This window comes from Globicephala melas, chromosome 2 (genome assembly GCF_963455315.2).
Source record: "Globicephala melas chromosome 2, mGloMel1.2, whole genome shotgun sequence".
Taxonomy (NCBI): Eukaryota; Metazoa; Chordata; class Mammalia; order Artiodactyla; family Delphinidae; genus Globicephala; species Globicephala melas.
In genome coordinates, this window is record NC_083315.2 from 68011817 (window position 1) to 68037332 (window position 25516).

General features: G+C 50.4%; 1 protein-coding gene and 1 non-coding gene across 22 annotated transcripts in view; one reads left to right on the plus strand and one right to left on the minus strand.

Annotated features, from left to right (window-relative positions):
* MEGF11 (multiple EGF like domains 11) overlaps window positions 1-25516 on the plus strand; it is a 431740-nt gene that overhangs the window by 367684 nt on the left and 38540 nt on the right. For all 21 annotated transcript variants that reach the window (XR_009562966.1, XR_009562967.1, XR_009562969.1 and 18 more), the window contains 5 exons: window positions 15152-15272; window positions 16232-16395; window positions 17472-17574; window positions 22880-23026; window positions 23401-23535. Coding sequence is in view for 17 of the 21 variants with exons in the window: in XM_060294090.2 (XP_060150073.1) it covers window positions 15152-15272; window positions 16232-16395; window positions 17472-17574; window positions 22880-23026; window positions 23401-23535 (670 nt within the window). In the remaining 4 variants the exon portion in view is untranslated. The remainder of the gene's footprint in view (window positions 1-15151; window positions 15273-16231; window positions 16396-17471; window positions 17575-22879; window positions 23027-23400; window positions 23536-25516) is intronic.
* Window positions 3360-3467, minus strand: LOC115862953 (U6 spliceosomal RNA). The gene has a single exon (XR_004043316.1). It is a non-coding gene; the product is annotated as a U6 spliceosomal RNA (small nuclear RNA).

The following is a 25516-nucleotide window of genomic DNA, read 5'->3' on the forward strand; positions in this document are numbered from 1 at the left end:
AGTGTCAGTTTCCCAGGTGGTGGTGTGGATAGAGCACCCAGTCATCACCATGACACCCATCTGTATCACGGTTAGATGTCGCCAGTGCCATTTTACACACAAGGACACAGTCATGTCAAGGTTACACAACTCTGAGCATCTCAGCCTTCCCCTCTCTCAAACCGGAGGCTGAGCCCCTCCCCAGGCAAGTGCTGCCAGGACAAACCCCTCCTGCCCCATCTCCCTCTGAGGGCTTGCTCCCCTCTTTTCCCCCAGGCCTGCAACCCCAGACAGGCTTTGACCCAGGCCTTCAGCCACCTCATCCCTTCCTGCTGGGAGGTCTGAACTGAGCTGCCTTCAAACCTGCCCCCCGAGGCCTCAGGTTCTTTAATGGAGAGCACATCCCAGGCCCATATCATGTATAGTGATGCATTCTATGAGAACTTGTCTGAGACACCTCCAGGCCCAGAGGAAACCAGCTTTAAAAGACTTGAGTAATTTATAGAGTTGGGGGATGGGAAGGATGGACAGTGTGGACAGTAGAGGCAGCCTTTCCCACCTCCATTTCTTTCGTGGTTTTTTTTTAACTTATTTTTGGCTGCGTTGGGTCTTCATTGCTGCGCGAGGGCTTTCTCTAGTTGAGGCGAATGGGGGCTACTCTTCATTGCGGTGCGTGGGCTTCTCATTGCAGTGGCTTCTCTTGTTGCGGAGCACGGGCTCTAGGCGCGTGAGCTTCAGTAGTTGCAGCACCTGGGCTCAGTAGTTGCAGTGCATGGGCTCTAGAGCACAGGCTCTGTAGTTGTGGCGCACAGGCTTAGCCACTCCGCGGCATGTGAGATCTTCCTGGACCAGGGATCGAACCCGTGTCCCCTGCACTGGCAGGTGGATTCTTAACCACTGTGCTACTAGGAAAGTCCCCCTCCTACATTTCTTTTTGTTCCGCAGTAAAAGCCTCTCAGGTTTCAACTTCTGGCCTTTCTTTGCATTCATTCTATAACTTTTTTTTTTAATGATTCCACAATCGATAAGCCACTGGATTTGCCTGAGTCTGGACTCGCAACCTCTCTCAAACAGAAAAGAGTGGCCCACGTGCCTGCCTTCAGGGCAGGGGGTTCCTAAAATAGGCTGAAACACAGAGTCACTTGCCTGCTCTCGGGGACCTGCCTTTGTCTTTTTTTTTTAATTTTATTGAAGTATAGTTGATTTACAATGTTGTGTTAATTTCTGTTGTACAGCAAAATGAGTCACTTATACATATATATATTCTTTTTCATATTCTTTTCCATTATGGTTTATCACAGAATATTGAATATAGTTCCCTGTGCTTTACAGTAGGACCTTGTTGTTTATCCATCCTATATATACCAGTTTGCATCTGCTAATCCCAAACTCCCAATCCATCCCTCCCCCACTCCCCGCTCCCTTGGCAACCACAAGTCTGTTCTTTATGTCTGCGAGTCTGTTTGTGTCATAGATAAGTTCATTTGTGTCATACTTTAGATTCCACTTGTAAGTGATATATGGTATTTGTCTTTCTCTTTCTGACTTACTTTGCTTAGTATGATAATCTCTAGGTCCAACGATGTTGCTGCAAATGGCATTATTTCATTCTTTTTAATGGCTGAGTGATATTCCATTGTATGTATGCAGCACATCTTCTTTATCCATTCATCTGTTGATGGACATTTAGGTTGTTTCCGTGTCTTGACTATTGTAAATAGTGCTTCTGTGAACGTAGGGGTGCATGTATCTTCTCAAATTATAGTTTTGTCTGGGTATATGACCAGGAGTGGAACTGCTGGGTCACATGGCAACTCTTTAATTTTTTGAGGAACTTCCATACTGTTCTCCATAGTGGCTACACTGATTTACATTCCCACCAACAGTGTAAGAGGGTTCCCTTTTCTCCACACCCTCTCCACCATTTATTATTTGTAGACTTGTGTGTGTGTGTGTGTGTGTGTGTGTGTGTGTGTGTGTGTGTTACGCGGGCCTCTCACTGTTGTGGCCTCTCCCGTTGCGGAGCACAGGCTCCGGACACGCAGGCTCAGCGGCCATGGCTCACGGGCCCAGCCGTTCCGCAGCTTGTGGGATCTTCCCAGACCGGGTCACGAACCCGTGTCCCCTGCATTGGCAGGCAGACTCTCAACCACTGCACCACCAGGGAAGCCCTATTTGTAGACTTTTTAATGATGGCCATTCTGACCAGTGTGGGGTGGTACCTCATTGTAGTTTTGATTTGCATTTCTGTAATAATTAGCAATGATGATCATCTTTTCATGTGCCTATTGGCCATCTTTGGAGAAATGTCTGTTTAGGTCTTCTGCCCATTTTTTGATTGGGTTGGTTTTTGTTGTTATGAATTGTATTAGCTGTTTGTATGTTTTGGAAATTAAGCCCTGTCAGTTGCATCATTTGCAAATATTTTCTCCAAGTCCGTAGGTTGTCTTTTTGTTTTGTTATAGTTTCCTTTGCTATGCAAAAGCTTATAAGCTCAATGAGGTCCCATTTGTTTATTTCTGCTTTTATTTCTATTGCCTTGGTAGACTGACCTAAGAAAACATTTGTACAATTTATGTCAGAGAGTGTTTTGCCTATGTTCTCTTCTAGGAGTTTTATGATGTCTTATATTTAAGTCTTTAAGCCATTTTGAGTTTATTTTTATGTATGGTGTGAGGGTGTGTTCTAATTTCATTGATTTACATGTGGCTGTCCATTGTCCTCATTGTATATTCTTGCCTCCTTTGTCAAAAGATTTATTGTCCATAGGTGTATGGGTTTATTTCTGGACTCTGTATTCTATTCCATTGAGCCATATGTCTGTTTTTGTGCCAATACCACACTGTTTTGATTACTGTAACTTTGTAGTATTGTCTATAGTCTTGGGAGGGTTAAGCCTCCTGCTTTGTTTTTTTCCTCAAGATTGCTTTGGCAATTCTGTGTCTTTTATGGTTGCATATAAATTTTAGAATTATTTGTTCTAGTTCTGTAAAAAGTGTAATGGGTAATTTGATAGGGGTCGCATTAAATCTGTAGATTGCCTTGGGTAGTATGGCCATTTTAACGATATTAATTCTTCCGATCCAAGAACATGGGATATCTTTCCATTTCTTTGAATCATCTTCAATTTCCTTTATTAATGTTTTCTAGTTCTCAGCATATGTCTTTCACCTCCTAGTGAAGTTTATTCCTAAGTATTTTATTTTTTGATGCGATTTTAAGAGGAATTGTTAGTTTATATTCCCTTCCTGATATTTCATAGTTAGTGTAAAGAAATGCAACCAATTTCTGTAGTTAAACTTGTATCCTGCTACCTTGCTAAATTCGTTTATCAGTTCTAGTAGTTTTTGTGTGGAGTCTTTAGGGCTTTCTGTATATAGAAAAATATGGAACACTTCACGAATTTGCATGTCCTCCTTGCAGAGGGGCTATGCTAATCCTCTCTGTATCATTCCACTTTTAGTATGTGTGCTGCCTGAAGCAAGCACCTGCCTTTGTCTTTAGGGTAAAGTTTGAAGCCTTCCTGGCTGGGCCAGTCTGACCTTCAGGCTCCTGTCCCACTGCTACCCTTCAGCCGTGGTGCTCTGGAAAATCCAGATGGATTGCCTTAACCTGGAGACACACCCACCCTCCCATGTACAGTGTCTCCTCTTTACCTTGGTTCAGTCTGTCCTTTCCCTGGAATGCCCTTGCTCTCTATCCTCCTGGCCAAATTCTGCCTGTGCATCCACACAGGATCAGCTCAGTTGCCATCTCCTCATAGAGTCTACTTGCTTTCTTCCTATGGGACACAGCCTATCCATAGGACACTGCACACCCACTCTGGTGGCACACTGTGGATGATTCTGTCCTACTGGACAGAAGGCTGCTGGAGGGCAGGTCTTTCTGATTTGTCCCTTTTCCCCATCCTGCCAGCCTCCTAACCCCAGTCCACTCCCCGGCCTGCACAGAGAATGATCAGTAAATCTCACTGAACAAATTCCCAGGTCCTTTAGAAGCGTCCCCTAAGTCATGAATGTGCCACATTTTGCTTGGACTCTAGTAAACACCCCCCATCAGCCCCTGCAGGGCCCTCTGTCCCCCACAATCTGGTTCCCACTTGGGACATTATCACTGTCAACATAGTCAGCCTGTGGCTCTGCAGGCCACCGCCCTGGGCCCACACCTCCCAGCCACCACCCCAGAGGAGCTGGGTTCTGCAGTACACACACACACACCCCCCTCATATGTCCAACCCCACAAAGTGGACCCAGCATGTCCTTGCCATGCACGCCACGCGCAAAGCCACTGTGGTCAAATTCCCCCTTGAGGCTCTGTGACCAGGATCAGCCCAATGTCTGACATGCAGATGCTAAGCTTACCCCACAGCTGTCACACCACTGACACACTCACACCAAAGTCATACGCTGCATAGACCGTGCATGGGGCAGTGGGCTGGCGGGGGTTGGGGGTGGCCTATAAGCTACCATTCAAACCAAGACACTGGGACAGCAAAAGCCAAAATCCTATCCCTAACCTGCTCTTCCACGCAGGGCAAACATTTGTACATCTGGTATACCTAGGGCCCACGTGTATTACTCACATGACATACATCAGGAGTGGGTACCACTCCTTGCACACACACAGGCTCACCAAAAACAGCCTGCAGAACATCTGGAAGTAGGGAGGCGGCCCACCTGCACCCTTCCCACGCTCCAGTCTCATCTTGCGCTGCCGCCCCCTCCATGTTCTACCCTCACGCTCCTCTAAATGCTCGTGAAGACCCTCCCCGTGTGGGATTTCCCAGCACTTTAGAGCCACTGTTCTTCGGCACTTTTTAAAACCACTAGGGAAATCATGAAACCTAATGCAGAGTGATTGAGGCCATATGCTGTCAGTGTTTGCCCAGAAAGTCCCGAAGCTTCCAGCCCAGGCTTTGCAGGGATGCCTCGTTCTGTCTGCTAAGGGAGTAGAACCCAGAAGGCCTGCGAGAGATGTCCTGATCCTCTGTGGCCAGAATCATCCCCACCTCCCAGGTACTCAGGAGCTGCCAGAGCATTTGACAGGGCTCAGTGCTGGGGGAGCAGAAGCGGGAGAGTGAAGCTGTCACGGGAAGCTCCCTTCTCTTAACTGAGAGCTGAGGCCGGCCTGTGTGCGCGATGTTGCGAGCATTCCCAGGCATCATTAGCACCAGCAGCGGCAGCAGCACCATCACCATCACTGTAACCAGCTTTCTCTCTTCCAGAGGATATACAGTATTTGATGGATGTTGGCACAATCCCCAGTCTAACACTCGCTCCCACTACCTGTTATTCCACATTAGCTTTATTCTTTCAAGCCTTAAAGGCCCTTGGACTTCAGGAGCCTCGTAACATAAGATACAAATGCCCCCTAAGAGTTCCCTCCAAAAGCCCCTGTTAGCCATTCCCGCCTCCACTGCCAGCATATGTTTAACATCAAATGTGTAGAAAAGCACTGACTACAGGGCCTGGTATGTATTGGGTGCTCAGGACATTGGGGTCCCTGTCACTGCTGCCCTGTCTGCAGTCAAGGCAGCCAGGTCTAGAGGAAAGAGTGGACTGTGGAGTCAGTTGGCCCCTTTCCCACAGTGTGACTCAGGGCAAGTTGACCCCTCCAGCCTCGCTTTGGCCTCTCTCCAGGATGGTTCTCTCTCTAGATAAGTCATTCCTTCCCTGCAGGGCTGTTATAAGAACAAAAGGAGACAAGGAACAAAAAGTGCCTGGCACAGGCTAGCACCAAGGGGGCAGTTAAAAATCTGAGTCTCCTTCCTCCTATCTCCAGCACTGGGGATGGGTCAGTCTGTCCTGAGCCAAGGGTCAGCCCTGTCTGTCGGGGTGAAGGGGCGTGGACAACAGTAAGGACCAGAGTCTTGCCCACACCTGCTCCCCCTTCTCCAGGGACTGCCCACTATGCATGTACCCAGCATGCAAGAACATTTCCAGGGAGTTTAGACTTGAGAGCCTCCTGATAAGATACAGATACCTCTCAAGAGTGTTCAATAAGCCCTTATTAGCCTGTGATGCCGTCTTGGAGCTCAGGAGAGGCTCTCAGGGGAGGGAATGGTTGGAGAAGAGAAAGGGGCTACAGATGGGACGAGGGCATCAACACAGAGGAGCAAAGAAACTTGGTTTTACCATCGAAGTCTCCAGGAGGACCCCAGCTTGGTTTACCAGCTTAGTTTACCAGCTAAGTGAACAAGGCCTGAACTTGATCCCAAATGTCCTTTTTTGGCCACAATCACTGTGTCTCAGGTCTTCCTGAAATGTCTTGGTATCTGTTTGGGAACTATTAGGAGGTGTCTGAGCTCCTCTAGGGAGACCTCTTGAGGGGTCAAATTTATATAGCATATTTGTGCAAATTAGGAAGAAACACCCCTTTCTCAAGACATTCTACTGACATCTGCCAAAAAGCTGATGTAATATATACACAAGCTGTAGTGACTGCCATATGAGTGGCACCTCTAGAGTTGTGCAGTGCACAGCCTGCACAACTGTACAGAGCAGCCTCAGGTCACTGACAGCCTACTCATGTTGGACAGACTTAGGGTTTCCAGGCCTAACCTTCAGCCCTTCTCCACCTGTCTTCCAGGGGAGCCAGGCAGAATGAGTCAGCCGCACAGGCCCTGAGCATTACCCCTTTGGCACAGGGAAGCAGGGATGGGGATGGATGTGACAAGTGGCCTCCGTCCCTCTCTCCCTCTCATCTCTCTGGCCCTCTGTTCCTCATGCCTTATGCAGAGTTTCTCTTCCCCAACATGCATCCACTGTCAGTTGCTGCTTTATCAGTGACACACTAACTAGGTCCAGTGAGGTTTGCTCTGCATTGGAGAGGCCTCTGTGGCTGGCATGCAGTCCAAGCTGTTCTCTTTGCCTCGTGGACCGCGTGTCACTCTTTCTCCCTGGGAAATCACAAGTGAGGCTCCCACTGCCTAAGCCCTCAGAGCTGGGAGTGGCGGTGACCAAGAACGGTAGGCAGGGGGAGTGTAGCAGCCCAGGGCTGGCTCCCTGCTTGGCAAAGAGCAGACGCTTGCCTGACAAGGGGCTCTGTAAACAGTGAAGCACATTCCTCATGTGTGCTTCTGGCATTGAAGCGCCATTGGGCACCTAACTCAGCTTGCGTTGGTGGCCCTGAAACTCTAGGCACAGCACGGGAGAAGAGGGGAAGAGGAGCCACCAGAGGACTGGGGAGGCCACTGCAGAGCATCTGGAAGTAGGGAGAGGCCCAGCCTGAGCCCTTTCATGCCACAGCCTCATCTTGTGCCTCACCCCGCTCCTGCCACTGGAGGGTAAACTCCATGAGAGTAGGGACAAGCTCTGTTCTGCTCACGGAGTATCCCCTGGCCTATCACAGTATCAGACACATAGTAGTGTTTCAAAAACATTCCCTGAATGACTGAATTAATTCGACCCATAGGCACTGAGCACTGACTGTGGTCGAGGCACCATGCTAGGGCCAGGGCCGTAGGGCTGAGGAAAAGAGACCCAGTCCTTACCCTCATGGAACTTACAATCTAGTGAATGAGAGCTGATTTTGTGGTTTTTTTTTTTTTTTTTTTTTTTTTTGGCTGTACGCGGGCCTCTCACTGTTGTGGCCTCCCCAGTTGCGGAGCACAGGCTCCGGACGCGCAGGCTCAGCTCAGCGGCCATGGCTCAAGGGCCCAGCCGCTCCGCGGCATGTGGGATCTTCCCGGACCGGGGCACGAACCCGCGTCCCCTGCATCAGCAGGCGGACTGTCAACCACTGCGCCACCAGGGAAGCCCTCTGATTTTGTTTTAATTCATCACAATTGTGAAAAGTGTCACAAAGGAACAGGGAACAGGGAAACCTGCTCTGGAAGTAGAAGGGCAGGGGAAAGTTAAAGAATATAGGAGCTGAAGGGGACCTTAGGTCACTCCTAGTCTAGCGTGATGGTTAGTGAGGCCAGGGCCTGTCACGGCACCTGGCCTATGGTAGATGCTCAACAGGCGTTTGTGGGTTGAATGGGTGAACGAATGAAGCCAGGTCACCGTGAGCCAGTACCTTTGACTCACTTAAACCCATGTACTGTGACCCCAGGTCCAGGGCCCTTTCTTGCCTAAGCCATCCCTACTCCTCCAGCAAGAAGACATGGGGGCCAGGCCGACTTCCCTGGTTGTCTGTCCCAGAGTCCTTTCTGCTGAGTTCCCACGGGCCTGCTGAGCCTGCCTACTACCTCAGCCTGGATCTAAAGAACACAGTCCACTCCGTTTACACTGCCTTCTACCCACAGAACATATTTAAGGGGACCCTGAGACAAACTTGCACAATTGCCTACCCCTTTTGTGTGAGGGAGGGTCAACCACTTTCCATTCTCCTCCTCTTTCACTCCAAAAAATACTCATTAATCTCCTGCCCATTGCAAGGAAAATGGATGAGCAACACAAGGAACCCAAACAGGGCCAAACTACAAAGCAGCATATTGCAGGGGAGAAAATTCAATAAACAACATTTGAAACAAATTTAATAGTACATATAACTCACTACCCACCAGGGTCTGGGCCTGTGTTGCCACATTGTACAAGAAGGCAGGTGGAGGGCTTCCCTGGTGGCGCAGTGGTTGAGAGTCCACCTGCCGATGCAGGGGACGTGGGCTCGTGCCCCGGTCTGGGAAGATCCCACATGCCGCGGAGCGGCTGGGCCCGTGAGCCATGGCCGCTGAGCCTGCGCGTCCGGAGCCTGTGCTCCGCAACGGGAGAGGCCACAACAGTGAGAGGCCCCCGTACCACAAAAAAAACAAAAAAACAAAAAGAAGGCAGGTGGAGGGGAGATTTGCATCTCTTTAGTGAGACCAGCTCCAGAGGTTCTGCCAGTAGCTCTTTCAAATCAAGTTCAAAATGTTAACAGCCTATGCTGCATCTATAATTAGAAGGCCTTTGGATGGGAGGAGGAGTTCACATCCATCCTCTATTCACAGAATGGAGACACTGAGCAGGACTGGCAGGCTTCCCTCCGCAGAAGCTGGAACCTCGGGGACCTGCCCCTGTGGGAAGTGGAGGGCTCCCTTTCCTGGGCTGGAGGAGGGGGGCGGGCTATGCAAGTGTAATGGGGATAGATAGCAATATAAAAACACCCAGATATCAACTGCCAGGTGCTGAGAAAGGGCCAAAGTGTCTGGACCTGGCCGGTGGCCCTTCCTCAAGGTCAGGGCCATGTCCTCTGGATGCTCTGTGCTTAGGTGGTGAGCGTGCTGTCGATGTGAGTGAGCAGGGGCAGCGTAGGCTATCCCAGAGTTTCACCACATCTGGGATCTTAGCATCCTCTGCTGAAATGGGAGCCAGAAGATTCGAGTTCCAAACCCATCTCTGCCTAGCATTGGCTGTGTGACCTTGGGCAAGTCACTTTCCCCCTCTTGGCCTCAGTTTCCTCACGTGTAAAACAAGGTAGCCGGACCAAGTGATTCCCAACATCCTTTCCAGCTCTGGCACAAGGAGCTGTCCCCCCACTGATAGGAATGGGTATGTGACCAGTCCCAGGCCACACATTAGCAGAATAGGTGGCCACCCAGATGGTGTGACTTTTAGATTCCAGGAGGGCTCCCCACCCCAGCCCTGCATTCCCACCACTCCTCACTCCTTCAGGTTAAGACCCCTACTGCATGCAAGAAGATGCTCAGAGAGAGCTAAAAGGTCCTTAGACATGATCCAGCCAGTGGTTCCCAGCTAGACACATGCAGAGGCTGCAGTAGGTTGCCAGGAGTGGTTTTGAACATTTCACAAAGCCTACAGGCAGTCTTCCATTACCTGTGACAAATGTCACTAAAACACCAAGGTTTTTCTTCTGCTGTTAATTAGAATTAAATTAACTCTATGTGATCTCCCAGGTTAGCGTGAGCTAATCAGAAGCCTGATTGGTTATAGGTGATATCATAGGAATTTCTAGGTCATGGTTGGTGGATAGGATGCTGCCACCTGCATCACATGGCATGTGGTCACTGGCCAAATTGCACCTGTTTAGACACCAGCACACAGTGACAGCAGTGTCTCTCAAACTGAGAGAGCTTTGTAGAGGGAGGATACCAACAAGGGCTCTTGGTGGTGAAAAGTTGGGGAGACTGATTGATTTCAACAGCCACATATAATTGATAAGGAAACCAAGGCCTGTATGTTACCTAGTATGAACATCAGTCAGAAGAGAAAGCTGTTTTCCAGCAGCAAGATGTGTAGGAATTCTGGATGGAGATCTTGGGGAACAGCTTCAATAAAGGGCCTTAACTGAGGGAGTGAGCAGAGGTGCTAGGCTATCTGAAACATGTGAGATGCCAAATACAAACTCCCCAACTTCCCTGGGTTCTCATCCTGTCCTTTTTTCCAGAATCTGAAAAAATCAACAGACGTGGACTCAAGGCTGGTCTGGGCCAGGCACTGGGCTGGGGGGAAGAGGGTAGATAAGTCCCAGTTCTGCCTCATGGGCTCACTCTGACTTTCAGTCTCCTTCTCATGAAGGCAATGAATTTGATCATCTCTGAGATCCTATTCAGCTTGGAGGGTCTTGTCTTCCAGAGTGGATGCACTCGAGGCCAACAGGGTAATTTTCTAGCTGTACTTCTGACCCTCAGCCTGGCTGGGCAGGGTTTGGGTAGGAGGTGGCAGGATGGGGCATGGAACCATAGACCAGGATCTGGCCTGGCTTTCCCTTTGCACAAGAGCCCCCAGGGAGGCTCAGAGTTGGTGTGGTAGCATGGGACTCTTCCTTAGACCAGACAGTATTCTGCTTCCCGTGTGTGATGGGAGCCACAGAACCCCGGGCCACCAGGGCCCCTCACTCATTTGTCCAAGAGTATTCATAGAACACTTCTATTCTGTGCCAGGTACTGAGCTAGGGATACTGGGGCAACCAAGACAGATAAGGTCCCTGTTCTCATGAAGTTTCTAGTCTAACTTGGGGAGACAGACAGTAAATAAGTGGACAAATAAACACATCTAGATGCAAGCATGCGTGTCCCTGCGTGGCCACTGCCTTGGAGCTGCCCAAGAGCAGAGAGCAGGTCACAGGCTCCTGTGTGTCCCTGGAGCCCACTCCCAGGGCTGGCTCAGAGTTGGCCCCCACTCAGCAAACATTTGGTGAATTGCCTGGCATGAGAGAGAAAGCATACGGAAGGTGCCCAGTCCTTTTGGTTCTGTCCATGGTAGAAGCCAGCATGTACACACAAGCATCTCATTTCAATTAAACAACATTTATCGAGGGCCCATCTATGCACCAGCAGGGTCCTAAGCCCTGAGAATCTAGACATGACTAAAATCAGATCCCTGGCTCCCTCAGCTGACAGCGCAGGGTGGAGGCAGGCATGTGAGCTAACCCGGAGCCCCATGGTGCTAGGATGGTGGTGGCTGTTGGTGCGCCCAGTTCCCACCAGGGCAGGACAGGTAGTCTGGGGAGGGAACACAGCAGGAGGGAAGGACGAGGACGAGGAAGGAGTCACAGATTTATACCCAAATCCACACAGATGGATAAACAGGTGCCCCCAGAGAGAGAGAGAGAGAGAGAGAGAGAGAGAGAGAGAGAGAGACACACACACACACACACACACACACACACACACACACACACACACACACACACACACACACACACACACACACACTCACTCACTCACTCACTCACTCACTCACTCACTCACTCACAGGTGTGTACACTGACTGCCTAAGCAAGTGTAGACATAAATACCCCTGTAGGCTCAGATGCTACACAGGCCATCGTGATTAAGGCCCGTTCGTGGTGCACCAAACTGGGGAGATGTGTGGGTGAGAGAATGGCCACATGGGGGGCTTGGCACACGGGCACCCTGGGAATCGCCAGACCTTGGCCAGGGGACACCTTGAGGTGGGCGGAGCTGTAAGTCTAAACCTGAGAAGTTAGGCTGATTATTGTCTTGCTGTGCATGTCCATCACCAGAGACAGCCAATCAGCGACACACACAGACCTGCAGATCAGAGGCCAGAAGGTAGGGAATTTGACAGAAAGTTTCACTGTTAGTACTTGTGCTTACTGAGGGGTTTGAACCTGGTCGGGTCAGGACAGCGAGCTGGAGGAGGGGGAGATGTACTAGGCCTTCAGGGCAGAACTGTATCCTGTAGAAGCTGCCTGCTTCCCCATCTGGATTTTTTGCCATCAGGAGCTAACAAATAGAAAGTGTTTGGAACACACAGCTCTCGGCACATGGTAGCCCCTCAGTGAGTGGTCATCTTCCATCCCCCAAAACCATGGGAACAGTCTGGCCTGTTCAGCTGTGACGAGGGGAACCAGGGAGACAGCCTGGAGGAGGTGGCAGGAGGGTGAACCTGGGGACGTGAAGTCACGTGCCCCATGTGAACGCCAGCCCTCCTCTCCTGCACAGGGCCCGGCCTTTGTTCATCAAGTGAGAGATGGATCCCTCCTCCAGAGATGCCTTCTGCTGAAACCTTTGAGGGTCTTGTGTATTCTTTTCATAAGAGATACTATTTCTTTGTAGTAATAATAGCTCTTATAGTGCTTTCTACCTGCCAGGAACTGTTCTATCTGCTTCATCTATAACTAATTTAATCCTCTTAACAGTCCTATGAAGTAGGGGCATTATTATTCCTGTATTACAGATGGAGGAACTGAGTCCCCAAGGGGTTTCGTAAATTGTGCAAGGTCATACAGTGAATAAGTAGTGGAAGCAGGATGGCACTAGACTCCATTTTCTGACCACTGGGCTCTGCCACCTTTCTGGAAAGATCTGGTTCTTTCTCCTTCGCCCTCACTGATACACCATGGGGCCCTGGATAAGTCCCTGCCCCTCTCTGTCTCTACTTCTTTCTCTGGGAAGCTAAAGTCCTGTCACCTGGGGGCTTCCCAGGGCTGTTGTAAGGCCAAGCTGACTGTCCATATCCATGCACAGGCTACACTGGGAGAAAATGGGCCCTGGTGCAGCCTTCTGGAGAGCAGATATCTCGAGGTGGGTGCTCTGCATCTTGCCCCCTAGAGCAGGGCAGGGTGGTCAGTCCGCTCTGAGCCCCACCAGCAGACCCGCAGTTGGACTCACAGGCCCCTTGAGGCCTCCTAGGAGGACCGGGGTTGGAGACACTAATGAGGATGGCAGGAGAGAAAACCCTTCCTCTTAAAGTAAACTCACACAGAGAAAATCATAAACTGAGCACGCAATTTGCACCCCGGCCAAGGCCCTCAGAGCTTAAACATATTCTTTTGGGCTATTTATAGTTCTGGAGAAGTTAGAATTTTCTGGGTAATGGGAGCGCTAACAGATTCCAGCTGGTCAGGGTCTGCCAAGGACTGGCAGGGGAAAGAGTGGGAACCATGGAACCTTCTGGTACAGGACTCTGCACTTCCCAGACCCTCCTCCCTGACCCAGCCTGTGCAGGTGGGACAGGAGACAAGGGCTAGAGAAGAGCCTCTTCACCAAGGGCCATAAGGTCTCTCTGTGACCTAAATGGGGGTGAGGCCAGTTGCCCGGACTCCCCTACTTCAAGACTTTCGTTTCACAGATGCTGGAAGTGAGGCTCAGAGAGGGGCAGTAATCTATCCAGTGTCACACAGCTAGTGGGGCCCAGGCAAGCTCTGGTATCCTGGCCCATGCATCAGCATTCCTGTAGTAAACCTCACAGCAAGACCTGAGAAGCTGGCTGGAGATGGTCCCTAGCGGGAGACAGTGGGAATTCAACATCCAGTGACCATATAGACAGCCCCAGCGTGGGTTCCTGGGTGGGGAAGGCACGTCCTGGGTACTCTGAGAAGAGAGCCCCACCTTACTTCCCTGGCATTCAAGGCTACCAACACCTCTTAAATATCTCCCTTGCCCCTCCCTATACAAACTCCCCCTCCTGCTACCCCTAGAACATTCCCAACTCTCATATTCCTCTGTACTCTTGTCCACACTCTTCCCACCTGGATAGCCTTTACCCCACTTTCTCTGATTAAATGCTCCCACCCCTGAAGGCCTCTCAAGTTCCCATTCCTGGTGGCTCTGTGACTTGTCCTCACTCTGAACTCCTTACTGGAGCTGAGAGCCCACCCAAGGAGGCCTGGTATAGTGGATCCTGTAGGGTGTCACCCAGATTCACGATTCAGGATGGATGAAGGCACTCCTTCCATCTCAGAGAATGCTTTCCAGGAAGGCTGGTTTATGACACCTGGTGACAGAATGGTTAAGCAGACAGCCTTGGTTCAAACAGAGATCAGCCATGTTTAGCTCCATGACCTGGGCTGAATTCCATAACTTCTCTGACAATTGTTCTATTAAGTGGGAATAACGCTGAGGCATTAGTTCCTGTCTGCTGAAGGTTTATGAGGATTAAATGAGATGATGTATGCATGGTGCTGGATATTGAGAAAGGACTTACTGGGCATTAGCTATAATAATTTACATTTAACTTCTCTGAGGTTCAGGGATAGGGTATTATTATCTGCATCAAGGGGTTGCTGGTGAGAATCAAATAAGATTGGTTGAGAGGCAGAGGGTTAAATTCCATGCTGCTGTGACCTAATACAGATTCAGGGGTCAAGTTTCCTGAGGGCTTTGCCCATCCTAGAGCTGGAGGCCTGACCCCTCCCCCAAATAGTGAGGATCACTGTATTGCTTTCCTATCACTGCTGTAACAAATTAGCACATTAGTGGCTTCAAACCAAACAAACGTACTGTCTTACATTTCTGTGGGTCAGAAGTCTGGTATGGGTCTCACAGGACTAAAGTCAAGGTGTCAGCAGGCTGTGTTCCTTTCTGGAGGTTCTAGGGGTGAATCTGTTTTCTGCTCATTTGGATTGTTGGCAGAATTCAGTTCCTAGGGTTGTGGGACTGAGGTCCCCGTTTTCTTGCTGGCTGTAAAATGAGGCCTCTGGCTTCTAGAGGCCACTGCATTATTTGGCTTGTGGCCCCCTTCCTCCATCTTCAAAGTCAGTGCAGGCAGATGGAGGACTTCTCGAGGCTACCTTTTTGGTCATCTTCTATTCATAAGGACACTTGTGATTTGGGCCCACCTGGCTAATCCAAGACACTTCCTCTGTCTTAAGGTCCTTAGTCATGCCTGTAAAGTCCCTTTTGCCACGTAAGGTAACATATTCACAGGTTCCAGTGATTAGAACATGGTGGGGGGGAGGCGGGAGTGGGCATTATTCTACCTGCCACAACCACCCAGCATGGGGCAACCTCTGACCCAAAATTCCCCTCCTCCTTTTCTAGGGGGAGGTCTGTGCAGTTCCCTGTGCAGCAGGGACCTACGGCCCCAACTGCTCATCCGTCTGTAGCTGTAACAGCGGTGGCACCTGCTCCCCAGTAGATGGCTCCTGCACCTGCAAGGAGGGTAATGTGCCTTCTTTCCCAATCCCATCCCCTCAGATGTGCACAGTGCCCAGGTGGGCTGCCGGCTGAGGGGTCTGGGCTGCTCCTGCCCCACCCACCCACATGCAGGGTCGGGGAGCCTATATGTCAGGTTCCAGCCAAGGAGACCCATGCCAGGGACTTCAACAGCAGGAATGTAATAAAGGGGATTTGTTACCACAGTGTTAGAAGAGCTGAAAGGACTTACAAGGGAACATGAGCAACCCAGAAAGTAGTAGCTTCTCCCACAGTTGCTACCACTTCCAGGGTGAAAGGGACAAAGGGAGGAAGTGGAGTTCCCAGAGCCTGGAGTGAGGGCCATCTGGTGGGAGCTGGGATGTGGGCAGAGGGGCTGCAAGATGGTGCTGGAGCACTGAGACACAGCCACCACCAGAGGCCCTGTTCATAGCAGAGAAGGAAGAGGAGATACCTGGCATCTCTCCTGCTCCCGCCCTCCCATCACCGGCCAGGTCTCCCACTGGAAAGCCCATCTGGGAGCAGCTGCAGGGGTCAGCCCCCTGGGATACAGAACAGAGCAGGGGAAGGGGAGAAATGGATCTGAGGGCAGACAAGCCAGTAACCAGCCTCAGAATGGGAAGTCAGCCTATCACCAAAACACAGGGCCCTGAGATAAGTTTCCTGAGTATACCCTCGGCACAGATAGCCCTCTCCGCCTCCACTGGTTCCCTGTCCCAGGTGGGATCACCCACCTATGGCAAAAACAGTGAGAACCGGGAGGCAGGAGACCCAGGTTCTAGCCCCTGCTCTCTCAACAGCCTTGCTGTGTTTCTGAGTGGACTCCGAATGTGGAATGTGTGTTCTAACCTAGCAATCAGAGGAGGGGTGGTTTGGGTGTGATGCCTTGTACAGAGCTGGGGGGAGTGGGCAGAAAGCCATGCTGGGCCTAGATGGAGAGGTGACAGCCTCGTTCCCTCCCCTCAGGGTGGCAGGGCCTCGACTGCACCCTGCCGTGTCCCAGTGGGACGTGGGGCCTGAACTGCAACGAGAGCTGCACCTGTGCCAATGGGGCGGCCTGCAGCCCCACCGATGGTTCCTGCTTCTGCACCCCTGGCTGGCTGGGGGACAACTGCGAACTGCCCTGCCCGGTGAGTGTGGGGTGGGGAAGGACAGGGTGGGCCCATCAGCCCCCCATGCCCTTCCCCTGTAGTTTTTTTGTCCACAGAGGTGCACAGAGAAGAGCACTGGACCAGGTGGTGGGACACTTGGATTCAGGTCTCAGCCCTAGTTCTAACCTCTGTCCTACTTCTGGCCTCAGCCCTCTCATCTATAAAATGACAGATACTTAGCAGATATGGTGATGTGGCCTCACTTTCCCCTGGGTGCTCTTGGGAAACATTATTGACTCTGGCACATTTACCTGAGCCCAGATGCAGCTTCAGAATCCTTCTTGACACAGTGCTACAGGACAGCTCTTACTAATCCATCAGAGTTGCCATTCCTTGATAATAACGTCTAAGCTTCTTTCTGGTTCCAACAGTCTATAATTTTATGATCAAGGTTGGGAGGACTAAACCAAGCATTATCCAGTAATAACCCACCTAGACTTAATCCCTGGATCTTAGTCTAAGATACAAGTTAAGTTAAACCGATAGGATATTGTTGAATGAGCCCTACAGTCCTGGGTTCCAATCCTGCCTTTGCCTCATCCTAGCCGTGTTACCTGGAGCATGTTACTTCACCTCATCTTTAAATTTTGAATATAATGGAACCAGCTCATAGAGTTGTTGTGAAGATTAAGAGAAATGAATTATATGAGACTCTTGATACCTGATGAGCACACAACAAATGTTGACCGCCACCTTCTTACCCACAAAGAAAAAATCATTGTCATTCCTCACATGTGATCAATGTTTAAAAATCTGCAAGGTGCATTTTCATTTACAATTTTAATTAATGATCATTACAGCTCTCTGAGCTTGACCATTGAGAGGTAGGGCAGGACCACACCTCCCTCCCTCCAAACTGCATACTCTTCGTAATGCAGCCAAAGAATTATTTGGAGTAGCCTCACTGGATCCCCAGTTATAACAAGTGCCTCCACAGTGCTCCAGCCCCAGTTTCTCTTCATCCTTGTTGGGCAGTGGCTCAGTTTTGTCATCAACATCCGAAAGAAGTGTGAGAACCTCTGAGGGTCTAGGTCTCGTCATTTTTCTCTCCACAGGATGGCACGTTTGGGCTGAACTGCAGTGAGCGTTGTGACTGCAGCCACGCCGATGGCTGCGATCCCGTCACAGGCCACTGCTGCTGCCTGGCCGGATGGACAGGTAACCCCCTCTGCCATGCCACCATCCTGGTCCTGTGAAACTGAGCTCTTGGTATTCTCCTGCTTCTCTTGACTGTTCCTTCACCTTTTCTTCTTCTTGCTTCCTACATATGCACCTTTTCTTTATATCCTCTGGGCTTCAGTTCTCCATTTCATTCCCTTTGAGTAAACAAATATGAATTGAACACCTAGTATGTGCAGGCTCTGTTCTAAGGGCTAGGGACAGACCAGTTTAAAAAATGCAGACAGAGGTGTGGGTGCTCAACCTGTGTTTGCAGGGGATATGGTGGAGAGGCGGACAGGGAACTTTCTCCTTAGCCCAGGCTCAGACTCCTGGCCCCTACATGTGTCCTGGCAGCTCACCTCCTAAACAGATGGCACGTCCATCCATTTCTCACCAGCCACTGCCACCACCCTCGTCCACTGAGCACCATCTCTCAGCAGGCACTGCCTCGGCCTCCCGTTTTTCTGTGGGCCTCCCCTCTTGCACAGCTGCACCCACTCTGCACATGGTGGCCAGATCCGTTCACATCAGTCCCTGCTCAGGATGCCTCCATGGCTTCCCAAGACACTGATCCAAAATCCTTACAGTGACCTGGGGTCCACATGGCCCTGTAAGGCCCTGCCCAACTCCTCCACCTCTCTTTTGCGCCCTCCCATCACTCACTTCACTCCACCACCTGGGCCAACCACCGTCCCTGACTCCAGGCCTCAAATGTGCATTCCCTCTGCCTAGATCACTCTTTCCCCTTCTCTTCACCTAATAACACCTTCTCATCCATCATATTTCGACGTAAAGATGACTTCCTCTGGGAAGGCTCTCTCCCCCGATACTACCACCTCCCCAACCTGGCCAAGACTATGAAAGAGCCCCTTTAATTAATTCGCACAGCATTTTGCTGTACTTACTTCAATTGTCACTGAACTCTGATTTGAGTAACGATTTGTTTATTATCTGCCTCCCACCTTGACCATCAGTTCTGTGGAGGCAGGGACCACATCTGCCTTGTTCACCACTGTATCCACTGCCTGCCACACACTGAGAAATGGTTAAGAACACAGAGCTGGCACCAGACCTCCTTGGGCAAGTCCTTTACCCTCTCAGGGCCTGAATCCTCCATCCATAAAATGCAGATAATTATAATCCTTATAACTACAAGATCATTTTGAAGTTTAGATGAGTTAATACCTGTAAGCGCTAACAGTGCCTGGCACGTAATAGGTGCTCAGTAAGTGTAAGCCACAAATACAGTGTTAATGTTATGTGAACGAACCCACTGGCCATTCCCAAAGTGATGGACAGCAAGGAGAAAGAAATACAGGCATTGCTGGCAGTGTAGGTCCTCACATGAATAATTCACACCAGGCTGCTGGGCAACCTCTGTTCTCCGCAACCAGAAAGTTTCTGAGCAGCTGAGGGCTGGGGACATTGCTTCCTCTGTAGCATCTCCGACCTGACTCCCTTGCCCTGCCACTTAGTACAGAGCTAGGCTCCACACTGGTTACTGGCACCCTAGACTCTTAGCTGGAGCCAAATGGAAATCCATTTTAATTTTTCATTGCCTTAATTTCGAGTGAACCGATAAGATTTCAATGACATCTGGTGCTTAAAAATTATGTCTTTGATGGACAACCTTTCAGCAAGGTTCTTCTGCTGTTCTAAAACTAATTTTCCCAAACGTGGTCCTGAAGTCATTTCAAAGGAGCAATTGATGTCCTGAGATTTGTCAAGCAGAAGGAAACAAAGGAAAGACAGTGAGGGTGCAGGGTAAAGGCCCCAGCCTCCTGCTCGGCAAGCCCTCCCCACCCACTGCTGACTACCGAGCCCCTGGCATGTTGCTTGTGCCTAGGCTCAACACTTGTTTCTCTTTGCTCTAAGCATGTACGTGTCTTCTCCCCTTGCCCCCCTTAGCCACACACTTCTTGACTGGCATGATATCGAATTCACCTTGCCCTGCACATGGTAGGTGCTTACTCAGTGTTTATTGAAATAAATTGAAAGAAGCTGGGCTATAACCATGTATGGCCTTTCCCCTTGAAGTGAAGGAGACCTTGACGATGTTCCGCTCCAACCTCCTATGCTACAGATGAGGAAAGGGAGCTGCCCAAGGTCTCAGGACATTAGTGCCAACAGGATGGGAGACACTGGATTGCACTGTAAAGGGGAACTATTTATTCATTCAGCTAGCATTTATTGACTCGAGCCATCACCGAGTCTTTATTTGGCAGCTGCCATGTGCCCGGCACTGTGCTAGGCCCAGCGGTAAATGGCAAAATTCAACAGCAATAGCCCCTGGGCACCTACTGTGTGCCAGACACTGTCCAGGGTACTAGAGATGCAAAAATGACCTAGATCATTTCCCTGCCCATTAGGAGCACCTGGATAAAGAGAGTCAGAAGTGTCAAGAAGCCATAGTCCCTGTCTTCACAGGACACATATATATGAAATATTCAAATGATAGGGACAGAGTTGTATGCCACTATCAAATAGATGCTTGAATCCCTAGGCAGACATTCAGGAAGACTTCCTGGAGAAGGAAGACCCCAAAACCCAAAACAGTCCCTGAAGGATGTGGGCTGCTGAATTGCTGCTAGCCTTGTGACATGAACTAGAGGTCACAATATATAGATTCTTAGCCTAGCTTTACCCACCAGTGTGGATGTGTAGGGGGCCCTGAAAGATAAAGCAAAGAGATTCCCTAAGGGTAAGAATGGGAAGGACCCCTAAGAGGGATTATTATCCCCATTCAACAATAGGGAAAACAGGGCCTAGAGAAGGCAACTAACTGATGATACCACTCCTCTTCAGAAGCTGTAGTTGGAGAGCCTCCCTTTAGGCCAAGGTCAAGCCCTTTGACTGCACCGGTGCAACTGGCTTTTCCACGCAAGGGGAAACCCTGGACCCTTCTCTCCACTTAGATGCCAATGTCTTAAGTTCCAGGGAGCTCTTAGGACATATAACAGCCTCAAACAGGAGCCCCACACTCACAGAACCAGGCCTAGACTAGAACAATTGGCAGATCCTAGAACCCAGTGGGCCCTTGCAGCAATCTGAGCATAATCACCTTACACCTGTGGTTCTTAATCTCCAAAAAAGAGGACACCTTTTTTGTTTTGTTTTGTTTTTTTGCGGTACGCGGGCCTCTCACTGTTGTGGCCTCTCCCATTGCGGAGCACAGGCTCGGGACACGCAGGCTCAGCGGCTCACGGGCCCAGCCGCTCCTCGGCCTGTGGGATCTTCCCAGACCGGGGCACGAACCCGTGTCCTGTGCATCGGCAGGCAGACTCTCAACCACTGCACCACCAGGGAAGCGCGAGGACACCTTTTTGACATGAAAACATTTGGAGGATCCCACACATGAGAGTAGCTGTACTTTTAACATCCACTGATTTGGGGGAAAACATGATAGCAACAAGCTGCCATGAATTCAGGGGTGTTTTGCATGCATTGTGTTTTATTAATCACAGTAATATCTGCATACAGTTTTAGGGAAAAGCCTACAACTATGGGAAAGAGGCTTGGGCAGCCTAACCAAGCGTGCTTGCTGCACAGGAGGGATTGGAGGTCAGACGGTGGAGCTCCTCCATAGTCCAGCGCGCCTCCCGAGAGCAGCAGGGTCCCTCGGCCTGCAGTCTGAACAGGTTGTTTTCAACAACCACAGGCCAGAGAATTCCTTGGGGCAGATCATGGCTTTTGGTTTTAAACAGCTTTGTGGTTTCCCTCGCCCCAGGCTCCCCTTCGGTCCATCCGTGTTGCTTGTCCGGGCTTCACCTCTTGTGCACCTGAAACTCCACTGGGAGAGACCTCCACTGAGGAGGAAATGTGACCACCAGATTCTCACTGGGGAAAGACTATATTCCCAGGAAGAAGCTCCCCGCACCCCATTCCCTCCATTCAGAGGCCTATTTCCTGCAGAGTGGCATCTGAAGCCTCCACCCTGCTGCAGAATTGAGCTGTCACAGGGAGGGAGGCCCAGGGAGGGAGCATGGGCTAGACTGAGGTGCTGGAGGAGAGTGAAGCCTGTTGCATCCCCTCCCTCTCCACTCTCTCCCCCTGTTCTGCCCCCTCGCCTTTCCCCACCCACCCAGGTAAGCTTGTATAATGCCAGCCTGCCTCTAAACTGGTCCCACCGCTCTCTGCTGCTGCTAGGACCGGCTCTGTTCACTGAGCCTGAATGTCTTCCTCCCTCTTTCTTTTTCTTTCTCACGATCCCTTTCCTTATAACAAGGCAGACGTGCTTTGTAAACTAATTCTGCTCCTCTCTGAGCCTCTGATATTCACCTTCCAAAGCCAAATTGGTCTCCTGGGTCCCCATGGTCCATTCACCTTACGCGTGGCGGACTAGAAGCCTTTCTGCCTGGGAGGAAACCCCACGCCAGAGCTGGGCATCCAGCCTCAGGCCTTTTAAAATTCTTCTCAGCCTTCAGGCTGTAATCACCCCAACACATATTTCCTTTCTCTCAGCTCAAAAAAGACCATGTAGGCCCTGCTCCTCTTTCTTTTCGACAGATTCCATCCCTTCCCACATAGGCCACTGTATGTCAAACTGAAGGTCATTAAATCAATTTTTTGGGTCACAACTAGGTTTTTTTTTCTTAAGGACATAGAATACATCATAGTGCAGAGAAAACATCAGATTGCATCACAGTGACAGTAAATGTCATTTGCAAAATGTTGGTTTCTATCATACATGTGTGTGCACATATGATATAAAATACATACTGCACTGAGGACTGTGGTCAAAAGAATCTGAAAAGACCCCACCCACTCTCTAAGCCACTGCCCACGGGCTGGTTGGCTAGGGCCCAGCAAGGATCGGTGGCTCCTGGGCTAACGTGGGTGGGCAGGTAACTCACTCCCAGCTCATGTAGCCCCTATAATGGCACTCACTTGCTGCACTAACCTTGGATTCCAGCTAAGATGTCAAAGACAAAGGAAGCCCTTCATGATCTGATCCCTTCTGACTCCCACAATCTCATCTCTTGCCGTATCCCATCTCGTACTTTATGGTTCAACCACACTATGCTGTTTTATCTTTCAAGGCGTGATTCTCTCTCCTGCCTCCTGCTCTTTGCACATAGGGTTTCCTTTATCTGGTCAATTCCTCCTTGGTCTTTAGGACTCAGTTCAGGCATCGCCTCTTCCTGGAAGCCCTCCCTGACCAGCCAAGCTTCTCTGTTTTTCTCCTCCATATTCCCAGATTTGCTGTGTTTGCCTCCACCTCTTCTTACTGCATAGTACCCCCCCCATTCTTCCTTTCACCCTCGCCCCTTACCACTGACCTGAGTCTGCCTCTGACCCACAGGCATCCACTGTGACAGCACGTGTCCGCCCGGTCGCTGGGGCCCCAACTGCTCCGTGTCCTGCAGCTGCGAGAACGGCGGTTCCTGCTCCCCAGAGGATGGAAGCTGCCAGTGTGCCCCGGGCTTCCGAGGACCCTTATGCCAGAGAAGTAAGGCTGAGACCCTACCCCTCAGACCTCGGACAGCTCATCCTCCCCAGCCTTCCCAGCTGGAACTAGGACTGGCCTGAGAGAGGCTGGGCTTACACAGTCAGTCCCCATCAAGTCCCTCCCTCTAATCCCCTTTCTCCTGGCCCTGACTTTTCTGTCCCCAAGTTCAGGGCCTAGCCTGGCTCCCCAGTAGAAACAGGACCAGACCACAACTCCTCCCTGTAGAAAGGGACGGGCCCTCCCAGGTGTGGGGCAGACGCGACTCTCCCCATGCTTCTGAGAAGCCTCTCTTCATCGCTGTGTGGGACTGGACAAGTAGCCAGGCTGGCTGGGGCCCCTTGGGCTGCTGACCACCCTCTCCCCTTCACCCCCAGTCTGCGCCCCTGGGTTCTATGGCCACAGCTGCGCCCAGCCGTGCCCCCTCTGCGTGCACAGCAGCGGGCCCTGCCATCACGCCAGCGGCATCTGTGAGTGCCTCCCCGGATTCTCCGGAACCCTCTGCAACCAAGGTACTGTTTCCAGGGGGAAGGTGTGTGGACCAGCGAGACGAGGAGTCACAGGAGGGAAGTAGCAGGGAAGGAAGGTTCAGGATTCTCATCATACTCTGTGGAGGCAGCTCCTTGGCTCTTCAGGGCTTAGACCTACCTTAATAAGAATTGGACACACCACGGGGTGTGAGACAAAGCCATGATGCAGTTGAAGGAACAGGCTCAGAGAGGTTAAATGACTCCTCCATGGTCTCACAGCTAGAAGCGGCAGAGCTGAGAAACAAATTCTGACTCCAAAGCCCAGTCTAAGCGGATAAAAATTGAAACAAGCGTAGATGAGGTCCACATATGAAGTGACCCCAAATGGCTTGTGCTGAGTGCCAAGTGGGAAAGGCAGAGAACACTGTGGGAGCTCAGAGGAGACGGTTCTGGCTTCGCTGGAGATGGCAACTTCCCAGCCCTTCTCCCCTCACACTCAGGCCAACACTAATCCCTCACCACACGCTTTCCTGTCTCAGCTGCAGAATCCACAGCACCAACTCCAGCCAACTCTTCCACTCAGTGGGAGTTGAAAAGGGAGATAAAGCTTATTGAATTGGTGTGCTGCTAAACTGGCTCTCTGCGGGGTGGGGGGGGGGGAGCCCTAATCTGTATCATTTGCAAATTTCCATGCTGTAGATATTCCCACCATGGCTGATTCTAAGGTACCGGTTTAACACCGGTCGTGAAATTCCCGAATATTTAATAGCCAGTGTGAAGGTAGAAGCTGGCTCCGTTGCACACCATTGCTTGCTGCTGTCCCTGGCTTAGTTAGGCCAAGGCAGGGTGGATTTGGGGGACGGCTCCGTGCCGTGTAGGACTTCAGCTGGGCCTTAGCCTAAAAGGCAGAGATGGAAGAAAGGCATTGTGGGTAGAGGAACCAATCTGGGCAAAGCACAGAGGCATGCATATGCGACTATCCAGCCATAGGGAATGGCAGGAGGATGCAGGGGCCGTGGATGGCAAAGGGGACTGAGAAGGTAGTCTGGGGACTCCTGGAAAGTTTTGAAGACAAGGTTGCAGAATTTGTACTTTAACCTGTAAGGAGCGAAAGGATCTTAGTCTAAGGTAAACTTAGAGCTAAAAGCAACTTCAAGGTCATCTGTGAGAGTCTCATCTGGCCTCTGCTTAAATACTTCCTTTGAGAGCTCACTGCCTCCCAGGGGACTGGATTCTTTTGATGAATAATGACCACTGAGCTCGGCTATTTTTCTAAGTGTGTGGGCCATTAATATGTATGAGTGGAAAGTTAACGCCGTGATGCTTTGAGGTCATGAGAAGTTTGGACCCCAGGGAAACATATGTGACAGTTTCATTTGCTTGCAGTCCTCCTAGGGCAGTTTAATCATAACCTGACGTGTCGAGGTTTACTTATTAAACATCGGAGACCCAGCTGTCAATACAGATAGGCCAGGTCTAAATTAGGACCTAAGCAGCCCGAGGAGTAACTCTCACATCCTGCAATGTCTGATTTATCGCCCGCTGGCCTAATGAGTATTTTCCACACATAGATCTAACAGAGTTTGCTATTAATGGCAACTGCCCTGGTTAAGTCTCAAACCTTGTAAAAAATTGAACTGATGCTTTCTAATGACTGGCTTTCCAGCGAGTTACAAATTACAGACACTGCTTATGCAGAATCATTAAACATAGATTAAATACAACCAGATGTTTTCTTTTCACCAGTCCCCCTTCTCTCCACCACCTCTCTCTTTGCCTCACTCTTGATTCAGCTAAGAAGTTAACCAATTAATGTATTAGACTGATCACATTAGCAGCTCTGTGGGTGAATTTGTCAGCCTTGCATATGTGAGAAAGACTTCAAAGATAAGACTTGTTAGAGAAGTCTTGTTAGAGAAGCTCAGAGTTGGTTTTAGGATGGGTGTCAGTGGAGCATCTCTGGCACCCGGCTCCCCACAGAGGGCCAGGACTAGGGGATGGGTTCCCCATATCATGTACCTCC